The 21,663-nt window shown below is 42.0% G+C and overlaps 1 protein-coding gene across 2 annotated transcripts in view; it reads left to right on the top strand.

Moving 5' to 3' along the window:
* Positions 1 to 5,708: 5,708 nt before the first annotated feature.
* The window catches only part of Fam184b (family with sequence similarity 184 member B), an 83,236-nt gene continuing 67,281 nt past the window's right edge, over positions 5,709 to 21,663 (top strand). Inside the window, exon 1 of one of the 2 annotated variants that reach the window (XM_075943633.1) lies at positions 5,709 to 6,104. In XM_075943633.1, the coding sequence (XP_075799748.1) occupies positions 5,958 to 6,104 (147 nt within the window). In that variant the 5' untranslated portion in view covers positions 5,709 to 5,957. The remainder of the gene's footprint in view (positions 6,105 to 21,663) is intronic. The other variant, XM_075943632.1, reaches the window with a different exon arrangement.

Here is a 21,663-nt window from a genome sequence, read left to right on the forward strand (position 1 = left end):
AATGAGAGCCAAGCAGTTTCTTTTTATTTAACCAATGACCTTCCTCCATCACCCATGTAAAGTGGCTTCATAAAGATAGAAGAAAACACCTTGGAAAAATAAAATGGAACTTAAACTTTAAAAAAAAAAAGAAAGAAATTGAGTTATCTGTCCAATAATAAATAAGAGTACCTACTGGGTTCTGAGGTAGGTTGATTCCCAATTTTCTTTCCTTTTTTTCCGTTTTTTTTTTTTTTTTTTTTTTTTTTGGTTTTTTGAGACAGGGTTTCTCTGTGGCTTTGGAGCCTGTCCTGGAACTAGCTCTTGTAGACCAGGATGGCCTCGAACTCACAGAGATCTGCCTGTCTCTGCCTCCCGAGCGCTGGGATTAAAGGCGTGGGCCACCACCGCCCGGCCCAATTTTCTGAGAAACTGATTTCCAGAGTGGTTGTACAAGTCTGCATTCCCACCAGCAGTGAAGGAGTGTTCCCCTCACTCCACATCCTCTCCAGCATAAGCTATCATTGGTGTTTTTTTATCTTAGCCATTCTGACTGATGAGAGATGGTATCTCAGAGTCATTTTTATTTGCATTTCCCTGATGGCTAAGAATGTTGAACATTTCCTTAAGTGTCTTTCAGCCATTTGAGATTTTTTTCTGCTGAGAATTCTCTGTTTAGATCTGAACCCCATTTTTAATTGGATTACTTGGAATTTTGATGTCTAAGTTTTTGAGTTCTTTATATATTTTGGAGATCAGTCCTCTTTCTATACATGGCTTATTTTTTAACTCTATTACTTTTTAATATTTATTTTATTATCTTTACTCTTTTCATCTATGACTGTCTGTACTCTTGTCTATACTCTTTTCCTCTCTCTCCCAAGCCTATTTACATTTTTAAACACATGTGACCCATTCAGAGGTTTATTTTTGTCTGACTCCATCTTTATTACATATATGTAATCATTTTCTGACCGGGAGTGCCTTTTTATAACAATGCCAAGCAGACATGACTGGGACCAACTCCACGGCCCTGCCTGTTGGCTCCACCCCATCCAACATGGTGGAGGTATGTTCACCGCCTCAGCTAGCCATGTAGCTGCTGAAGGAGAAGGACTCCAGAATCTTACCACTAGGCCACAGCCTCGAGGTGATGCACAGATTAATAGAAATGTGTTAATTTAAGATATAAGAGCTAGTTAAGGGTATATGTAAGCCATTAGCCAAGCAGTGTTGTAATTAATATAGTTTCTGTGTGACTATTCAGTTCTGAGCCGCAGGGAACAAATGAGCAGTCTCTTTTTACAAATAAAGGGCAAACTATAAAGTGATTGCAAATATACATACCAAGATAAACTTCCATATTTTACTGGTGGGAGAATAAAATGATACAGTCACCAAGTTTGACATTTATCATCAACACAGAACCATTGCTTTTGATCTTTTCAATTATAGGAGTATCAGAATAAGAGGAGGCAGCTGCTGTTTAGCCTGCCTGATGTGGGATTCCCCTCTGTATGCTATGAATATGTTTTATTACCATTGCTTAAAAAAGAAGCTGCTTTGGCCAATGGCTTAGCAGAGTAAAGCCAGACAGGAAATCCAAACAGAGACATATAGAAAGAGTAGGCAGAGTCAGAGAAATGCCGTGTAGGTGTCGAAGGAGAAAGATGCCAGAACCTTGCAGTAAGTCACAGCTTCATGGTAATACACAGATTTAAAAAAAAAAAAAGGGTTAAGATTTAAGAACTAGCTAGGAATACTCGTAAGCCATTGGCCAAACAGTGTTGTAATTAACATAGTTTTTGTGTGATTATTTGAGTCTTGGCAACCAGGAAACCAAAACACAATCTCCATTTACACCTGCCAAAGGCCAAAGGTAGGTATTGTTAGGACCCGATGCCAACCCAGACCCAGACTTTATTGCAACCCTAGTAATGGAGGGTTGGCTTAGGGGTTAAAAGCACTGTTTGCTCTGCTAGAAGATCTAGGTTCAATTCCCAGCACCTACGTGGCAGCATACAACTGTCTGTTACTCCAGTCTTAGGGGATCCAACACACACATGTAGGCAGAACATCCATTCACATAAAATAAAAATAAAAGGTTAAAAAACCTTTTTTAAAAAAATCGTAAATGAAGAGGTTATGTAGCTAGTAGGAATAACTGTTGCTGCCCTCATGTTCATGATTCCCACAGCCCCTAGTGAAATTCTGATCGAATAAGGCTGATGAATGGGAGGTGATGCAGTATGGGAGAGCTATGTTTCTCCTCAGTCAACGTGATACTTAATACACAGTGGTTTAGAATCTTGCTTTGAACGTCCAGGTGTGGCTGTCTGTGGGGGAGAGAGCTGAAGACTAACAAAACACTTTTGACGGAGACTTCATTTTCTTGTGTTTGAATACTGTACCTTGTGAACATATTACCTATTACAAAAAAAAATGTTCTTAGATGCTATAGTTTATGAATAACTCCTAAGAACTGATTGGCTAAGGAAGACATAACTACTGAATTTGAACAAAATTGCTACAAACTCACACAAATTGACTGAAAGTGTTTATACTGCAATCCATCCCTTGAGCTCACAAAATTTTATAGGTATTTAGATAAAAAAGTTATTAAAATCTGTGTTGAAATTAAACTAAATTAAACTAAAAACTAGACTTCTGAATCACAAATTTCAAAATGAAAAAATAATTCTAATTTATTTTAGTTCCTGCTATTTCATTTAAAATATCAGAACAGTAATTGTAATCTATTAGTAAAATGTAATATTCCAAAAGTTTCATCAAATGACTCCTACGTGGGAGCTCCAGGATCTCTGCCTGGCCCAGTCTGGCCAGGGCTACCTAGGATCCAGCAACTGTAACATGAAGGTTGATGGAGCTGGAATACAAGGGGTGAGGGAAACATTGCCAAGCAAGAAGACATAGAGTGAACTGCCAAGGCCTGCTTGTGTCATCAAAGCAATATTCAAATTAGTGTTTGCTGTGCTCAACAGCAGTGTAACAGAAGTAATTGTCTGTATTTCCTCAGCCTCGTCCTAGGGAATCAACGTTTCTGAGGTGGGGAACCATAGTACTAATATAAACAACTTCCTAATGATTTGAGGGTTTGCTGAGATTTGAGGATTTCTAGCTTCATGTAAACGTTGTTGGTAAAGTGTGTCTGTGTGTGTGTGGTTTTGGTGTGTGGATGTGTGTGTGTGTGTGTGTGCACACGTGTTCACACACATGTGCATGTATGTTACAGTGACAGTATAAAATGATTAAAGTAAGGCAGTGGTCAGATCTAGAAATAGAAATTAAGAAATAACAATTTGGGGGCTGGAGAATGACTCACAAGTGATGAGCACTAGCTGTTGCAAAGGACCCAGGTTCAATTCCCAAGCACTCACAGAGCAGCTCCCAACCATATGTAACTCTCTTCTTGCCTTTGCAGGCACCAGGAAAGCATGTGGCTCACAGACGTACATACAGACAAAACACCAATATATATTAAATTTTAAATTTATTTTAAATGATGTACCTGTATTCCAATATTCAACTGTATATCAACTACATTACCAATACTTAACTGCATTTAAGTATTTGCTTTCCATTCAGTGAGGAACATTTGTTACAAATGTAACTAGGAAGCTTCAGGTTATTCTCTCTTTGAGTACTAGTGAGTTCCATTTACGTGACTTCTAAAAATAGACCAGAAATAAAACTACAGTAATGCCAGCTCCATTCCTCCCCATGTACCCTAAAGTCAAGTGTACTTTGCAAACTGACTGTTTCCTGTACAGAGAAGGTGTTTGTGCCAGTGTGTCTCTCTTCTCTCTGCACAGGGCTTCACACCTATGGCCAGTCTAAGGAAAGCAGGAAACAATGATATTACCAAAGACTTAAAGGCAGCCTTTTCCAAAACAAATTGTAGTGTCCCTAATAATCATATTAACATTTTATATAACCCAATTGTATTTTTGCCTCAATACATTTTATTCCAAAATGCCATATTTCGTGTTCTTATATGAATATGCTTAATGCAATCTCAGAGCAAATGTTGTCTTTTTGTGACAAGGTGTTTTGTTTTTATATCTCCCTTGGGAGAGAAGATTGAGAAATTATTCTTCTGGCTCAGAGAGCTTGGATTTCAGGAGTTATCCACCATACCCAGCCCTAACACATATTTTAAAGTTGTTTTACTTTCTCGACATTAACGCAAAGAAGAAATGAAAGGGATGAGATTGCAATTAATTGATATGTATGACTAATTTTATTACCATGCAGTACTCAGGTGCTAGCACATATTAGGAGACTCACCAGGAATGTGGCTATTGTGACGTGTGTACTCACACCCAAATACTATGACTCACAGGGCCACTGGTGTGATAATTCAACATGATGAGTCATTTTTATTTTGTGTTGAAGCCATGGCTAATTTGCTTCTCATTTGCGCAGTGGTTGAATTCCTGTAAAAGCTGGCATGTTATTAAGATCCTGTAGATGCCATTCTACATGACTTGGAATTAAATAGGGAGCTTGTGTTTTTAATACATGGACTGCTGGAGCTGATTGCCAGAGATTTTGTCTCAAAGAGTCCTAGGATAAGGCCCAAGATTCTCTTGGTGGCTATTGTGGGTGCTGTGACTGCCCGGGGAAGTGGGTATAAAACCAAAGCAGTAGTATCGGTGTCTCCATTTCACACCCAACTGTTAATTTACCTCACCTATAAAAATGAGTAATGTCACCTTCAGTATGGAGGGTCAGACAGTTTATAAAATAAAAAAAAATATATTAACTGTGCAAACTCAAAGCGATGACAGTATTCACACTTCAGAAAAATCTGCCCAAGGTCCTGTCATGTTTTCCAGAGTCCACTGTTTAAAACCAAGGAAAGTCAGAAAAGGTTTTGGTTCTTTGCTCACCGGCTACCCATCTCCTTCCCAAACTAAAGGGAGCAACTTCAAACGGTGACAGGATTCAGCCTCAGGCCTGTCTTAGGTAACGGCACAGTTTGATGGGCCACTTCCCTTCAACTGGACAGACTTGGCTTTTCAGCCGCATCTGATGCTCCTTGTGCCTTCCTTTCCTATACCAGCTACCAGCCTCTTTACCTCCCGCATGACTTCTTCTCTGTGTTGCTGCTAACCTTTTCCCTACTAAGAGTTATGTGGGGTTTTGTTTCGTGTTTCGGTCACTATTGGCCTTGAACTTGACATTGCTGGACATCTCTAGCATTCAGTACTGAGTGGGCTCCTCTCCAAGCCGGGGGTGGGAGGGGGGAGCTCCCAGTCAGTCCTGCTCTGTGGTTCTCAGGCTCCAGCACTGTCCGATGTTGAGCTCTGGATCCCAATCTCCTTGAATCAGCACCCCCTGTTTCCATGCCCCCCTGCCACCTCCTACCTTCACCCTCCAGCATCAGGGATGCAGGTATTGGATCCGCTGTCTCACCTGTCCCATCTACTACCAATTCACAGGATTTTAGGGTATTTTCATTCTGACTCACAGGACTCCTAGGGACTACGGCCAGCATTTTTTTCCTCTAAGCCCGGCCAATCAACCTTGGGCTGGATCGCTCATAGCGGAGCTAGGAGCCCCATACCATCCAGTTGCCCAAGAAAACTACCTGTCCAGGGCAGACCTCCCCATCACCCCTTAGAAGCTGTCCTCTTGCTGGTGTAGCCCGCACTCTCTCGGAAGCATCCGCAGATCGTGAACCCCACGTGCAGAGCGCCAGCGCCACTCTGCAGGGTGCGGGTGCCCGTGAGCCAGCTAGCCAGCGAACGAGCACGAGCAGAGGAAGGTGGGTGCGCGAGTGAGCCCGAGAGGGAGGCACCTCCGGAAAGGGGAGCCACGCGGCTGTGCTGGCAGGACCGCAGTGCCTGCCACCTCTCTGGAGAAAGCCCTCACGCCCGCGCTCGCACGTACGTGCACACGGCCAGCAGGGAGAGTGCGAGCCAGAGCTTTTTAGTGCAGGGCGCCTTAAAGCAATGGCATCTACCCTCCACAGCAAAATCCACACGCCAGGAACCTGCGCGAGCTCTAAAGCCGACGCCCGCGCTGGTTCGGACTGGAGAATGGACTGCGATCCCGAGATGCACGTGAAAATGTGCAAAAAAATCGCTCAGCTCACCAAGGTAAGGCAGGGCGCTGCGGGTGGACTAGTTGTGCGCCAGGGGCACCCAGAGTAGAGGTGGGGATGCGGACGCATCCCCAGGGGAGATCTTCACTGAACCTCAACAAACTTTGTCTCGGAGACCAAGGGAAGCTGTCCTATAGCTGGGTGAAGTGACCTTCCAGAGACAGCATTTGGAAGCAACAGACAGGATCCTTGCCAAGGAAACTCCCGCAGCCTTCTTGCTGAGCAGGTGGGCTGTGCTTTCTCAAGGTTAGAGTGTGAGAGAGGGGTGTGTGTGTGTGTGTGTGTGTGTGTGTGTGTGTGTGTGTGTGTTCATGCTCTTTGCTCTACAGCTGGGGAGATCATGTGAGCCCTATTTAAACACGATTCATTTATTCCTTCACTCAACAAATATTTGAATCATTTGTTGAGTGCCATCAGCCTTGTGTGGTGTCCTACTAACCCTGGAAGACAGCCCAGGGGACTTACTATCAAACTGACTGCAGGCATGTGTATGCGCGTAAGTGGAAAAAGGAGGGATTCCGGATATAACTGTGGGAATAGAAAAGACCTTGGGAGGTCAGCCAGTCCACTCCCTACTTCATCTCGGGGTCCTAGTTGAATATGTTCAGGCTATGTGTCTGAGATGTTACCATTGCAGGCTGTTAATCCCTTGCAATTTTCCAATTAGGAACAACTCCTCCCAGATTCCGTATGTCTGTAAAAGAAAAATGTCCCTTCCCATCTTTCCTATAGAGTTTGAGTAGATTAAAATAGCCGTTTACTTGGGATTTTTCTTTTCACCTCTAACTTCTAACACAGTGCCCACCAGTAGATGACCTGCTCCAGGTTCTGTCCAGAATATAATGAAGGACATGCTCTACTCTCTTTCTTAAGCATCTCCCGTGCACGTCCCACACCCGTCCTTTAGAAGGATGGACAGGCACCCTTGCTACCACAGGCTTGAAACAGAAGACTAACTATCTTCTCCTGTCCTGCCATTAACTTCTTCCTATTCTTTGCACACACGCCTGTCTCCAAACAGTCGCTTCTTGGAAGCCTTGCCTTGTGCCACTATGTAACCCATATTATCTCATACGTTTACTGTTTAAAAAAATCACTTTAGTACCTAGAAAGGCGATTATAGTAGATGTCACTCCCTGTCTTTAAGATGCTAAAATGTAATTTTTGAAGGGAAGCAAGATTTGAGATAGCAGGAGAAATTTAAAAGGCATACAGTTGCTACATGAGATAGTTCAAAGGAGAAGTTCTGAGGGAGCAGGAACAGAGTGCGCCATTGTGTTCTGAAACAAGGATCTTTTTTATGAAAGAAATCATCCTTGAGTTGTAATTGTGATGGCTTATTGTCACACTAGGAGTGTCTGCTGCATTTAAAACATTAAATCGTTTAAAATCTTTTTTATTATTTTTACTTATGTGTACATGTGTGTCTGTATACACACTCCACTGGATGGGTATCCATGGAAGCCAGAAGATGTGGGCTTCCAAGAAGCTGGAGTTACGGGTGACTTTGAGCCACCTAATGTAGCTTCTGGGATTCAAACTCAGATCACCTGGGAAAGCAGCAAGCATCGTTAGCCACTGAGCCCTCTCTCTAGCCCCATAAACTGAATATTCATGCCATAAAACCTCAGCGCCTCCCTTCCTGGCTAGTAGAGTCATTTTGGAAGAGAACTCTTAATTGAGAAAATGCCCCCCATAAGCTTTCCCTGTAGGAAAGTCTGTAGTGCAGTTTTTAATTGCAGTCGGAGGGCCAGGCTGACTGTGGGAGCTGCCATCCCTGGGCAGGTGGTCATGGGTACGATAAGAAAGCAGTCTGAGCAAACCAGCAAACATTCCTCCATGGCCTCTGTTCAGTTCTTTCCCAGACTTCCTTGAATGATGGACTACAAACTATAAGATGAAATAAAACCTTTCTTGTTCAAGTTGCCTATGTGATGATGTTTTATCACAGAATAGAAACCATAACTAAGACACAGTCCTTTCCTCTGTAGTATGTCAAATACGTAAACAGATCACTGCAGTGGGAATCGGTAGTGATCCCATTCAGTAATAATTATGGAATACCTATTATTTGCTAAGTCGTGAAGACCCAGCAACATAGAAGGCAAACATCATCCCTGGTAATCGTCAATATTTTTTAGAGTATATTCTCCATTACAAATCACGATTGCTCCTTGCTATGTCATGCCTCTCATTACCACTTTTCATGCTAATTGCTTAAAGTAAAAATTTTTGTTTCTAATAAATTGCTCTTCTTTTCTCTGCTATCTGTACAGTGCATATTTCCCACATTTGCGTATTTAATATTTCCATGAGTTTTCCTTTCATAGGTGAATTGAATCCAGGTGATTGCTGATATTCTTCCATCATATTTGTGTTTTTTAAATCATTTTTCTCTTCTTTAGTCTCTATTCCTATGTTCTGTAAGATTAGTGAAATGATTTATATTCTATTACTGCTTCGAGTGCTCGGGACTTTATTCAACTCGGTCTCAGAACTGTCTTTAATATTTCAATATTGTTATTTCACTACGACATTTTCTATTAAAGTTACCTGAGTGGATTTTCCAACAACAACAAAAACTTCCTTTACGTGTCGGTGAAATTCAACCTGTTTTTAGGCAATGATCCATAAACAAAGTCTACTTAGAGAACAGGTCCATTTCTTATGCACCTTGGAAGTTAGTTCCTATTCATACCCTCCCCAGCAACTTGTCATTCTTTTCTGTCCTTTGCAAAAGATTTACTTACATAATCATGTGTGTGTATGTGTCTGATTAAGTATATACACACATGTTTTGTGTGCACATGCTGCTAGCCAGAAGAAAATGCCAAGTGTCCTCAATATGTTATCAATATGTTCCGATGAGGCAAGGTCTCTTCCTGAACCAAGAGGCTATAGTTTTGTTTTTTGTTTTTGTTTTTGTTTTTACTTATTTATTTATTTATTAAAGATTTCTGACTCTTCCCCGCCACCGCCTCCCATTTCCCTCCCCCTCCCCCAGTCAAGTCCCCCTAGTTTTTATACGTAGGCTAGCACCCAGCAAAGTTCAGTTATCCTTTTATCTCTATCCATTTCAGAGTTGGTGTTATAGCTTGTTGTACGGGTGCTTGAATTTGAACTCTGTTTCTTACGGTTGTTCAACAAACGCTCTTAGCCACTGAGCCATCTCTCCAACCCAAATCTCCAGGTTCGTCTTTTCTAGGCATTTCATATAAATGAAATCATACAATATTTAATCCTTTATTTCCAACTTTTCCTTTGAGGACTGTCATGTTATCTCATTATCTATTCATACCTTTTATTGTTCATGCATGCATCTCTTGTATAGTTATCTCATGTTTTATTTATCCTTTTGCCAATTGATAATTTTGGAATCTATGTTTGTGGCTATCATAAACAATACTGCAATGAACATTATATATACATATGCAAGTCATATGTGCCTTTGGATACAAACTTAAAAGAAAAATTGGTTGTGTCTACGCTAAATTTCTGTTTAGCTTTCTAAGAAACTAGGAAGTTTCCCAAAGTCTCTGTACAATTCTACACTTTTCAATTCATTTTTTCAGCAAAAGTTTTTAATCCATACCCCTATTCCAAATTCTGAAATGACAGTCAAGTACAGTCCCAGGCTTCGCTTTGTACATATCTTTCACACTTAATGTTTATTTTTAATTTTTAATTGATGCATAAAAACCTGTATGTATTTGTGAGGTACATTGTGATGGTTCAAATAGGTAACGGTCTTCTCAGAATAGCCGGGGTCTCCATTACCCTCTTTCTTTGTGCTGAGACTATTCAAACACCTCTCTAGCTAATCTGAAAGACGTAACTATTTGTTGTCCACTGTGGTTCTCTGGAACATGAGAAGGCATCCCACTTACCCCAACTGTACCTTTATATTCAGCACCAGCCGTCTCCTTCCTCTTTGCTTTCCTTAGCCACTGGTAACCACTATTCTATTTTCACCTTCATGGAATCAATCATTTTAGCTGCTATATGTAAGTAAGAAGATGCAGCATTTGTCTTTCTGGGCCCAGCTCACTTCAGTTACAGTAATGCCTTCCAGTTCCCTTCTTGGTGCAGCAAATGACAGGACTTTGTTCTGTTTTATAAGTGGATAGCACACTGTTGTGTATGGATAACACATGTTCATCCTCCACTGGGCATCCAGGTGCATCTCATGTTGTGGCTTCTGTGAATACACATTCCTCCCTCTGTTTTCCTCTTGTTTCCTTTCCCGAATTGGCTTTGTTGTTAAAAACTGGATCACATTTATTTTTTTTAAGTTCCCCTTCCTTTAAAAAAAAAAGCCTTTGAAACCCTTTTCCTTTTTAAATGTGTTTATTATATGATAATTCGTTTTTGTTATCCATCTGTTTCTCTTGCTGTTGATATAGTAACTGGCACAAAACCTTACTAAGTTTGTTAAATTCTATTGAAATGTCCTCCATGTGTGAGGCTGGAGAGGCGGCTCAGCAGTTAAGAGCATGACTGCTCTTCAGAGGATCCTGGCTTGATTTCCAGACCCACATGGCAGTTCACAGCCATCTGTAACTGCAGTCCCAGGGGACCTTACACTCTCATCCGGCCTCTGAGAGGACTCCTCACACACAGTACACATACTTACATACAGGCAAAACATCCACATGCATTTAAAAATGTTCTTCCCATGTAGCTGGTTAGGATTTCTTTCATTACACTGATATATATGTATATATATACACATATATATGTATATATACATATATTTATATGTATATTTGTATATACCCTAAAATAAAAAATCCCTAATTTAATGTATAGTAGCATAGTGCTGGTAGTCCAATAATTAAATAATCAAATAATCCAAAGTCCAAAATGCACATGAAACCACGCAGCCATTTGCTGCACATATATTTAATTCCAGCTGCTTGAGAGGCCAAGGTGAGGGAGGTAAAAGCATTGCAAGTTCAAGCTAGCCCCAGCTACATAATGATTTGCCTAGGCAATTTAGTTAGCCTTGTCCCAAATTAGAATTTATAAAGCCTGGGAGTACAAGTCAATGGTAGTATGCTTGCCTAGCATACACAAAGGCCCTAGATAAATCCCTATTCATACACACACGCGCGCGCACACACGTGCACGCGCACACACTGCTAGTTATAAACTTTACCACTAAATGCAATGGTGACCCTAAACTGGATTCTGCCCTGCTGATATGTCATGAGGCTTCCTTACATGAGATAGAACTGTCCAGTTCCAGGAGATGTTTGACTTCCTATCCTGAATCTGATGCACTGTAGAGGGTGAATACAGCACAGTAAACTGAGGAATGAACTGTTACCCTGGTAACCTGGAGAAAAGCAAGCCCTTCTCTAGCCTTGGAAGCCAGGAAGTATCGTGAGGCAATAGGAATGATGCCTTGCATCCTCTGTCACAGGCTGCCACTTGAGCCCCTGTGCATTCTTGGTTTAAAGGAGTTACAAGTTTCATTACAGCCTCCGACTTGATTCCGCCTACTTCCCTGAAAATATTCTTGTGCTTGTAGACGCTTGTTAGGGGACCGATATTTAAGCAGTTGTACTTTGAAAACTACAGATCTGTTTTAACAAGCCCACTCTGTTGGAATCTTGTAATTTAATGGTCTAACCCATGATGTAATGTAAACGCATTTATCCCCCACTCTCCTCTGGATCACATTATAAAACGGTATAAAGTGCTCCCTAAGCTGAGTGTCCTTGACCCTACTAAAATGTTTCAACTCGCGTCCTCTCTCTCCTTCCCCATCTCCACTCCACAGCTTTCCCCCAGTCTTTTCTCCACACAGCAGCAACCAGAGTGATTGGAAACCCTCCCGTTTTGCTGGAAGACATTCAAAATAACGTGGCCACTTTGAAAAATGGCCTCAACAGTTCCCTAAACAGTTAAACAGAATGTTGTAGGACCCAATAACTACATTGCTGAGTACCAAGAGAAATGAAAACACCTGTCTCCATAAAACTTTTTATGTGAAGTTCATAGAAACATTACTTATATATGCCTAAAAAAATAGAAACAAACTAAATGTCTGTCAACCAAGGAGTAGGTGGATGAAATACACAAAATATATACAAAAATGTATGTACAAAAATTGGCAGTTATAAATGCTAAGAAACACAGTTCAAATATGGTATGAAGAGTGGCTAAGGGCTTTTTTTCTTCCTTCCCTCCTCCCTCCCTCCCTCCCTCCCTCCCTCCCTCCTTCCCTCCCTTCCTTCCTTCCTTTCTTCCTTCCTTCCTTCCTGTCTTTCTTTTAAGAGTCTCACTGTGTATCCCTGGCTGGCCTATAACCCACTGTGTAGACCTGGCTGGTCTCAAACTCAGAGATCCCCCTGCCTCTGCCTCCTGTGCTACCCTACTCAGTCTAAGGATCTTGTTTGGGGGTAAAGCATGTTCTGAAGTCAGATGGTGACAGTTGTGGCTCAGTATACTGAATGTCATTTCTCTGTATAAGGAAAAGTGCCTGGTATAAAAATTATATCTTCATAAAACTATTTAAAACAGAAACATCTCCTTTGAAACTGTTGTTCTGAATGAATTCCATATGACTTTATCCCAGAAAGAAAATGGTCTACTTCTACTCTTCATGTCTGCCTCCACGCCCTCATCCAGGCTTTCGCTTCTGGCTTCAACTCCTGCTGTGGCATTCTCTTTGATCACTCTCGCTCTGCAGAATGTGGCAAGAACAATATTTTAATGAAAACCAAAGATTGTAGCTATAAAATTTAAAACCCAAGGATGGTTTGTTTTGAAGTGAAATTCAAGTTTCATTTAGAATGAAATTTGTTCACCTATAATAAATTATTACCGTAATCACTTGAGGTGGCTCTTTCCCGCCCCTAAGTGTTATCTTCTATATCACAACAGCCTTCAGTTCTCTGACAATAACATCACACCCACTGTGTGTCTGAATGTGAAATGTTGCCCAGAAGCGGCCTATGTGTCTGAGCACTGGCTCCCCAACGTGAGGTATTGTTTGGGAAAGTTACGGATCCTTTCGGAAGTGAAGCCTTGTTGGAGTAAGAGAGTCATAGTGGAAGGTCTTAAGGTTTTATAACTAGGCCCTACTTTCAGTTGATTCTCTAATTCCTGAGTGTGGTTGAAGCGTGACTAGACAACTTCCTGCTTCCTCCTCCAGGCCTTTACTGCCTGGCACCGTGTTTCCCACAGCATGCTTACCTGGAGCCCTCTGGAAATGAATTCCCAAATAGACCTTTTCTACTTGAAGTTGCTTTTGTCAGGGTATTTTTCATAGCAACTTAAAAACCAAGACACATTCCATAAAACATTTGTATTGTTTTTCTAGTTTTAGTGTCTTTCATATAAAGACTGAGAATATGTCACATAGATGAGTCTGAGTTCTTAATGCTTCTAAACCATCTGCACCTACTTGCTAGTCTTTTCATACTTCTTCATAACACCTATGTTGATGCTGTATTGCTTTGTTTGGTGTGTGTGTGAGTGGTGTATTGTTATAAGCCTCTCTTTGTTTTTGGTCTGTCAGAAGCCTTCAACAAGAACTTCCTTTTCACATAAATATATAATTGATGCAATCTGGCATTAAATTGCATAATTGCAATAATAAACGAAGATGGGATAAACAGGCAACTCTAGACCCCCAAAAAATGATGAAAAGTAAACATTTTTGTAGATGGGGATTGAATGGGGACTTATGAAAGATCATCTATTGCTTGTGTACAGAAATAAATTACCATGGTAACTGTTTACTAAGGGAGAACTGGGATAGCCCGAGTAATCCGAATGATCACAAAGTTTCCTTGTCCCTGCCAGCATTTTGGTTGATTCCAGTTTCTCCTCACTATAGTCAATAATATGAAGGTCTCTCTTTTGACTCTCTGCCTCTGCACACTTGCCGGAGCCTTTCCTGGAGATGACTCCTTTAGCAGAGCTTACCTTAGTTACAAATTGGTGAGTGTGAAGATGGGGAGATTGGAAGGAAACAGCCCAGAAAGAGAAACGTTTAATGATGTTTCAAACAATCCAAAGGAAAACATGTCCTGGGAACCTGAGTTGTTCTTTATAAACCTCACATTTTTAAAAAGATATTTATTGTAACTCTCTTCTCTCATAATCCAAACACAAGAACATATCTGTGAGAGAAATCTCTATAGTTACAGAGACAGTAGCATCATTTTGTTGTTGTTGATTTGTTTTGAATTTTGAGGCAGGGTCTCTCTATGTATCCCTCATTGTCCTAGAAATCACTATACCAGATTGGCCTCCATCTTACAGAGATTTGCCTGCCTCTGGCGTCTGAGTGCTGGGATTAAAGGTGTTCAACACCTCCATGCCCAGCTTACATCTTTACTTTTGAACTACTTTGACAGAATCACAGCCCAGGCTGTTGGATCACCGGAGCCTATTTGAGCTCCAGGGAAAGAGAATATACCTGGAAAATGCTCCTAGGTAAATTAAAATATCAGAGAAACCAATGCTTTTCTCATATTTCAGAGGCCCACTAAAAGCACACATACTAGCAATTACCTGAGAGGCAAGTCATTGACCTTGGTCTCCCTAGAAAGCTTTTTTCTTAACTGTAGAACCTTCAAAGCAGGGAGCAGAAAGACCCACTTTTGCATCTTTGGTATCATCATTGAGAACAGTGTTTTTCCAGACTTCTGAAGTGTAACAATGTTTTTTTTTTTAAAAAAATATTTTTCCTAAAACTATATTCCTATGCCGCTGAATTCCAAATGAGCACTGTGTAGCCTTGCTTCTTGACCCTGAGACTCTTGTTTAGTTGAAATGTTTGTAGGATCATTCAGTGTCCCTTCTTGATGTGTTGTTCATGGATATTGCTTTCTCTTGATACTAGCTGCAAAAGACTAAAAAGTCATGCATGCACGCACACACATGCATGCACACACACATGCTCACAAACAAGTACACACACATGCACACACACACATGCACACGCACGCACACAGTGTCCACGTCAAATCCCTACTATGAATGCTTGGAAGAATACTGGAGGAAAAGAGTATTTGCAGATATAACGAGGCAAGGAGATGGTGTGGACTTACGTTGCCTGATTGGGCCCTAAAGTCCATAACGTGCATCCTTATAAGAGGAAGACAGCAGATGATTTGATAGAATGGGAGAAGGTACAGAGGACAGGGAGGACACATGAAGACTGAGGTGAGATTGCGGTGATGCACCAAGATCAAAGACTGCCTGGAGTGACCAGAAAGTGGAAGAGGCAAAAAATAAATTCCCTGTAAGGCTCAGAAGGGAGCAAATCCTGCAGTCATATGGACTTTTAACTTCTGTTTCCTAGAATTCGGAGAGAATAAGATTATTATTTTAAACTTGCAAGTGTGGGATAATTTGATATGTCAACCACAGAGAACAGTCAGTCTTCTCCATTTCTCTACCATTACCAAAGCCGTCTTCCTTCCCAGAGTACTACTGAAGTTCTCTGGGAGTCACCAGCCATGGTTGGGGAGCTCACATTTTAAGTGCACTCTTAAGTGACAGTACAGACTACAGATTGATCGTTCTTTGAGATGATCAAGTTTTGTTGTTGTTTTCATGGGTGTTTGTTTGTCGTGGTTTGGTTTTGAGCTTCTTCCTCTTTAAATTACCAGTAGCTCCTAACATGCTTCTGAGAACTCACTCGTCCATGTGAACTGATGGCTTTGAACTGCAAGACAAGGAAGATTTTAATACACGTTCAGCCCTACCATGGATACCAGGGCCCAGGGAAGTACCAGTGTAGTGATGAGGCAAGCAGGCCTGCTTTTCATCCTGCCCGGCTGCCACACAGCTAGCTTGACACCCGAAATAACAACACACAAATTGTATTCATTTCAACACTGCTTGGCTCATTAGCTCTAGTCTCTTACTGGTTAACTCTCATATCTTGCTTTAACCCATATCTAATAATCTGTGTAGCACCACGAGGCCATGGCTTACCAGGAAGATTCTAGTGTACGTCCATCTTGGGCTGGAGCTTCATCGCATCTGACTCAGAGAGGAGAGGGATGGCGATTGCCTCACTTCTTCTTCCTCCCAGCATTCTGTTCTGTCTACTCCACCTATCTAAATTCTGCCCTATCAGGCCAAGCAGTTTTCTTTATTAATTAACCAATGAAAGCAACAGATAGATAAAGACACTCCCACATCATACCATTAAGATACAGATTAAAGAATGGACGTGGACGCAAAATTCCAGTCTGAATAGGATGCTAACTCACGCCTGGGTACCAGCTCACTGTGAGCACTAAGCGATGCACCGATGGCAGAGCTCCTCAACCACAGGCAGTACATACGCTTCCGTGTTTCCATGCACTGTTCCCTTTTAGAGGTGCAATTCGGAAGAGCCTTGTGGAGTAATAGGTGATAATAAATATGCTGCTCTGTGAAGAGGGAACTCTGATTAACAGCAGGCTTTTATTTTACAGTAGGCAGATTTGAGACCAGAGCTAAGCAGCTCCTAGAAGTTAGAAGATTTAACTCAAACTGGTCACCCCATCTTTCTCCACTTGTTCTCGGCAAGCTTGTACATCCAAACAAGCTTGAAGGATGTCAGCTTCTTAGTCTCTGGGTCTCTTGGTCTAGTTTTCCATTTTGCAGGTTAAGTTGTGGTTGATTTATGGCAGAAACATTTGTAGATAATGGCACATAGACAGGTGCTAGGGAGTAAGGAGATGAGGGCATGGTGCATTCAGAATTTGAAACCCAAGTTTATCTAGATCCGAGTTTGGTTAAAGGCAAGGGAATGAAGGAGAACCTGTTTCTGGTTTTGTTCATTTTCCTGCGAGGGCAGCCTGTCCTTGAAAAGCATGCTCCTCAAGCATCTGCTATTCCTTGTGCTTGCAAGCTCATTAATGGCATGTTCCCAGAGACCCAGAAATAGCAAATTCCATTAAAAGGCTTATCATTAAATACAATGCATCTCTTTATGTTGGAGAAGGATGGCCTCTGAAAGAGTCCATTAGGGCTCTGGGCTGGGAAAATTAGGTCAGCTTTCTTTTAAGGGAGAAAGCAATACAGCAGGCAAGTGCTAGCAATACTGCCAACATTCATCTTGGAAAGCTCTTCCTCTTTGTTTGCCAGACTTGCTATTCCTATCTTCAACCACATGGAGCAAGGCCCATTTGTCCTGTGGAAGACTATCAAATTATCTGATAACAACCTAAATAAATAGAAGAGGGAAAATTAGAATCAAGCTGTCTCCTCTCTCTCTCTCTCTCTCTCTCTCTCTCTCTCTCTCTCTCTCTCTCTGTGTGTGTGTGTGTGTGTGTGTGTGTGTGTGTGTGTGTGTGTGTGTGTGTTAAATGTAATCTAAACCAGGACATAGAAAAAGCAAAACTAATAAATGACCTCTCTCTCCTTTGGAAGGTCCTAATGTCTGTCTCAGTGCCAAATCCGGCAATACTGTCACTAGACTGATGATGAGAGATTATTTCCAAGGTATCGCGTCAGGGTTTAAAAGGACTACCCACTGTCCAGTTTCCTCATTGCCACTTAGACACGCTGAAGCAGAGAAGGAGGAGATCTTGTCAGCTGAGGCCAACAGTCAGGAGGAAAACTTACCCAATAAAATGAGAGGTGGGAAATGGATTTAGAAGTGCCATCAATATAGAGTCTCAAAAGTGTAGAAAACACACAAATGAGTCAGGCCAGTGTCTGTAGGGGGAGAGGTGTCCAGCTGTGTAGACTGGAGTAGTGGGGGCTTCCGTGAAATGGAATGGGCAAGAGTCAAAGGAATTGATAGTAGTAGACAGACTCCAAACTTGGAATGAGGACGTGATGACCCAACTCCACGCTTAGGAAAAGCACAGTTAGTTAAGGAACTTGTAGACTATTAAAGCAGGTAGGAACTTGGCAGACTAGACAGCTGTGCTAGTGTCTGTGATCAAGTATTTACTTCCTCTTACTCCCATCACCAACCCAGAGGTCCTTCCTCAGCCCATTGAAGACAGGCTTCGTTCTGAGATTTAATTTGTTCTCTGGAACATTAGAGAGTGTGGATGTAGACGAAGACCTTAAGTGAGTTTGTGAGGCTTAACCACTGCCAGGAGGAAAGAGAGTGGCCACTGTGCTACCACCTGGTCTTAAAGGAGCAGAGCTGCACTCAGCTTCAGTTCATAGCTAGAGTCCAGACAACCCGAATCCTAGCACTAAGAGCAGACCATTGTCCAACCACTGCAATCCTACACAACCATAAAGGCTTCTTGGTATCTAAATCACTGAATTTGGGGAGATGATTGTTGCATGACACTGTCACAGGTTGTCAGTGATGTATTAAGTCTAGAACTCAGAAGAGGTGCCTAGACTAGAAATCTAGTTTTTAAAGTTATCGCCTCACAAGGGAGAGTGTGTTTATTTGTCCATTCATTCCTTTACTCGGCAGATATTTAGTACAGATTTATTCTGGGAATTCCTTAGTGAGGAGGACCCTAAGGTCCTGATGGAAATAGGTCTTGTGGCAACTTTCCCAGGAAAAGTGTTCAGAGAGAGATGAGAATGTATATATAAATTCAAAAAAAACCCTGAAATTTGAGGATTGCTGGCCCATGGCAAAGCCCCAAGAAGGAAGCTGAGACTCGGAGTGAAGGTGGTACTTCATAAGCCTAGGAATGAAGGGAGGAGAGCCTTCAAAAAGAGACAATGCTGACTGGTTAGTTGCAGGTAGGACAAAGACATAAAGTGGATTTAAGCCTGTGAAAAAGTCATAAAGTCAGAGTTGGTCATTGGCGGCTTTACTGTCAATAAGGCAATGAGAGAATTGGAAGCGCCTGGTGCAGAGCCATCTATTGACATCTTTATCCATCTATACAGCCTACAGTAAGAGAATCCCACTTCATGGATAGCTAAAACAGAAAGATTTTATTTCTCATTATTCTGAAAGCTGGAAGTCCAAGATAGAGGCCGGGCAGGGTATTTTCTGGGGAGCACTCTTCCTCACTTCTGGTTTCTTCACATGGTCTTTGCTGTGTACTCACAGGGAGAGAAGGAAGGTATTTTCCTCTTCCTACACCACTCCCATCCTTGTGGCTTCATTTATCCTTAGTTACCTCCTTATGAGAAACCTCCCAACAAAGACCACAAGGACCGTTCAGCAGGTAAAAGGCACTTGCTGCTTGCCACCAAATCTGATGACCTACCTTTCATAGTGGAAGGAGAGAAGTGAATCCCACACGTTGTCCTTTGACACACACACACGTACACACACACACATACACACTCGCATGTGCACAAGCACACACGTACCTCCCTACAGCCTTGTTCCAAAGGCATTATACTGGAGGTTAGAAGTGAATGAATGTGGGCTATGAGGAAAACACAGTTCTGCCCATCACAACATGAAAAGACTTGGCACTAGCTCCTGCCTTACCACTAGGTAGATGACTTCCTGAACTTACCCAGGGTTCCTTGCCTTTGTCTGTTTATTGTGCATGGTGCCCAGCTTTCTCTTTTGCCTCAGGGCTACTTCAAGAGAAAAAGAAATGAGACTCCTTAAACCTCCAAGCTGGCTGCTTCTCATTTCCTCATTGCTGCAGTTGGGGGAGTCCTTCCCTAGAAAGAGGGTCTCCTGCCCTCTGTTGCTCTTGTTTCTCCTGGAGAAGGAAGGTATCTGTACCCTTGGGCTTGTTGCTCCCTAGTAGGAGCCCTAAGTGCACTTACTTTCTCAAGTTTCTGAAAGCCCAGACTGACAGCAAAAGACATCCCCATCCTGATCTCCCTTGCTGCTGACCTGGGGCTCTGCATGGAGGCTAAGCATCACTCTTCCCTTAAGGTAGGCAGTCTTACTTAGCCTGAGTACTATTGACATTTTGAGCCAACTGATTCTTCGGAGTAGGTGCTATCTAGTGTATGAGGGTAAGTTCAGCAGAATTGACCTTGACAGTAAAACCCAAAGCCCTTTCCCAGGTAGGAAAACCCAAACTGTCTAGAAATATTGCCAGATATCCCTCTGGGTGGTGAGTACAGTCTCTATGAGTCAACGAATGGTAACAAATGCCTTTGGGTGAGGTCTTTTTGTATACAGGGCTGAAATACTCTTGGCATTGACTTTGAATAAGTCCCAGTTTTCTACATCAGGGGCTCAATACTAATCCCAGAGTCCTCTGGAGTAAGGGCAGTTCTTTCAGGAAGATCACCCAGCTTTTAGAAAACTTGCAGAAGTATGGTGACTCCTCCTTATCAGTCAGAGCTTCTGAGAAGGACCTAAGGACTAGAGCCCCTTTTCCCAGAACCCCTTCAGGCTCCATGTGCTCTCACAATTAAAAGAACATTTCATGCCTAACTAGCAACAGCAATCAACGTCCCAAGCATAGCCTGTGTCCTGAAGATATGCCTTGTTGTTGGTTTACTTGGAAAAACAGAGAATAGTGACATTCAGGATACCTTGGATGCTAGGAGGCCTGGATTTGGGTTGAACTCTGAAATTTTCACTTCCCTAGAACTTTGGTTCGTTGCCTGCAAAACTGATTAAGACAGTTATGAATTGCTCTTCAAGTATTCCTTGAGGTGTTTCTAGGCTTGGAATATAATTTGTGTATGAATTCTTAAGGAAGCAAGCATTTCGTAAAATACTGAGATGTTTAGGGAACCCAAGGAGATCCAAGAGAAGGATCCCGGCTGTGTAGTCATGATGGAACACCATAAGCATTTGCCGTGATCTATCTGGAGACCCTGAAACTACCCACCAGATTCCTTAGATTCCCCATCTGACAAGTGCTGGAGTTGTAACCACCTTGGCTGATAGAATAGTAGCTAAACGACATAGTCACTGGCTGTACCACAGATGAAAACTGGAGACTGTAAAATGATCTTTAGGAAGACTGATACCAAGTGTCACTGCTTGTTGAGCTCTGATGCTTTACAGAGCCACATCCCACCATGCCTACAGAAAGATCTGCCACCCTAAGTTTCTATATCTGTGGTCCCTGGTAAAGTGGAATCCAGAAAGTAACTGCCAAGAGACAGCGTTTGCAGAATCAAGACAGAACATGGGGAAAACGAGCTGGTCACTAAACTGCAACTGCATAGTGAGACCCTTTCTCAAACCATCACCCTGAAATTAAACAAACAAACAAAATTTCCGGGTGCTTGGGTATTGGTCACACTGTATTCCGATTGCTTTTGTCATTGTAATTTTAGCAAATGCACCTCTCTTGCATACAGTGTAGGCCAAATCTTACTGTGTATAAGTCACTAGATTTTAAGTGTCATCATATCTCATTTGGGGCTCAGGATTCATCTACAATTCTCATTTATATATCTGACTTACAGTAGGGGATTACTGTTTTTTTTAAAATAAAGCAAGGTATTGTAATGCATGCTTTTAATCCCAGCACTTCGGAGGTCAGAGACAGGAGGATCACCATGAGTATAAAGGCAGCAGCTTTTTAGCAAGTTCTCGGACAACTAGGGCTACATCACGAACCTTGTGTCAGAAAGAAAGAGAGATAGAAAGAGATAAAGAAAAGAGAAGGGGGGAGCTGGAGAGATGGCTCAGAGGTTAAGAGCATTGCCTACTCTTCCAAAGGTCCTGAGTT

The sequence above is a fragment of the Microtus pennsylvanicus genome, chromosome 12 (assembly GCF_037038515.1).
Source record: "Microtus pennsylvanicus isolate mMicPen1 chromosome 12, mMicPen1.hap1, whole genome shotgun sequence".
Taxonomy (NCBI): Eukaryota; Metazoa; Chordata; class Mammalia; order Rodentia; family Cricetidae; genus Microtus; species Microtus pennsylvanicus.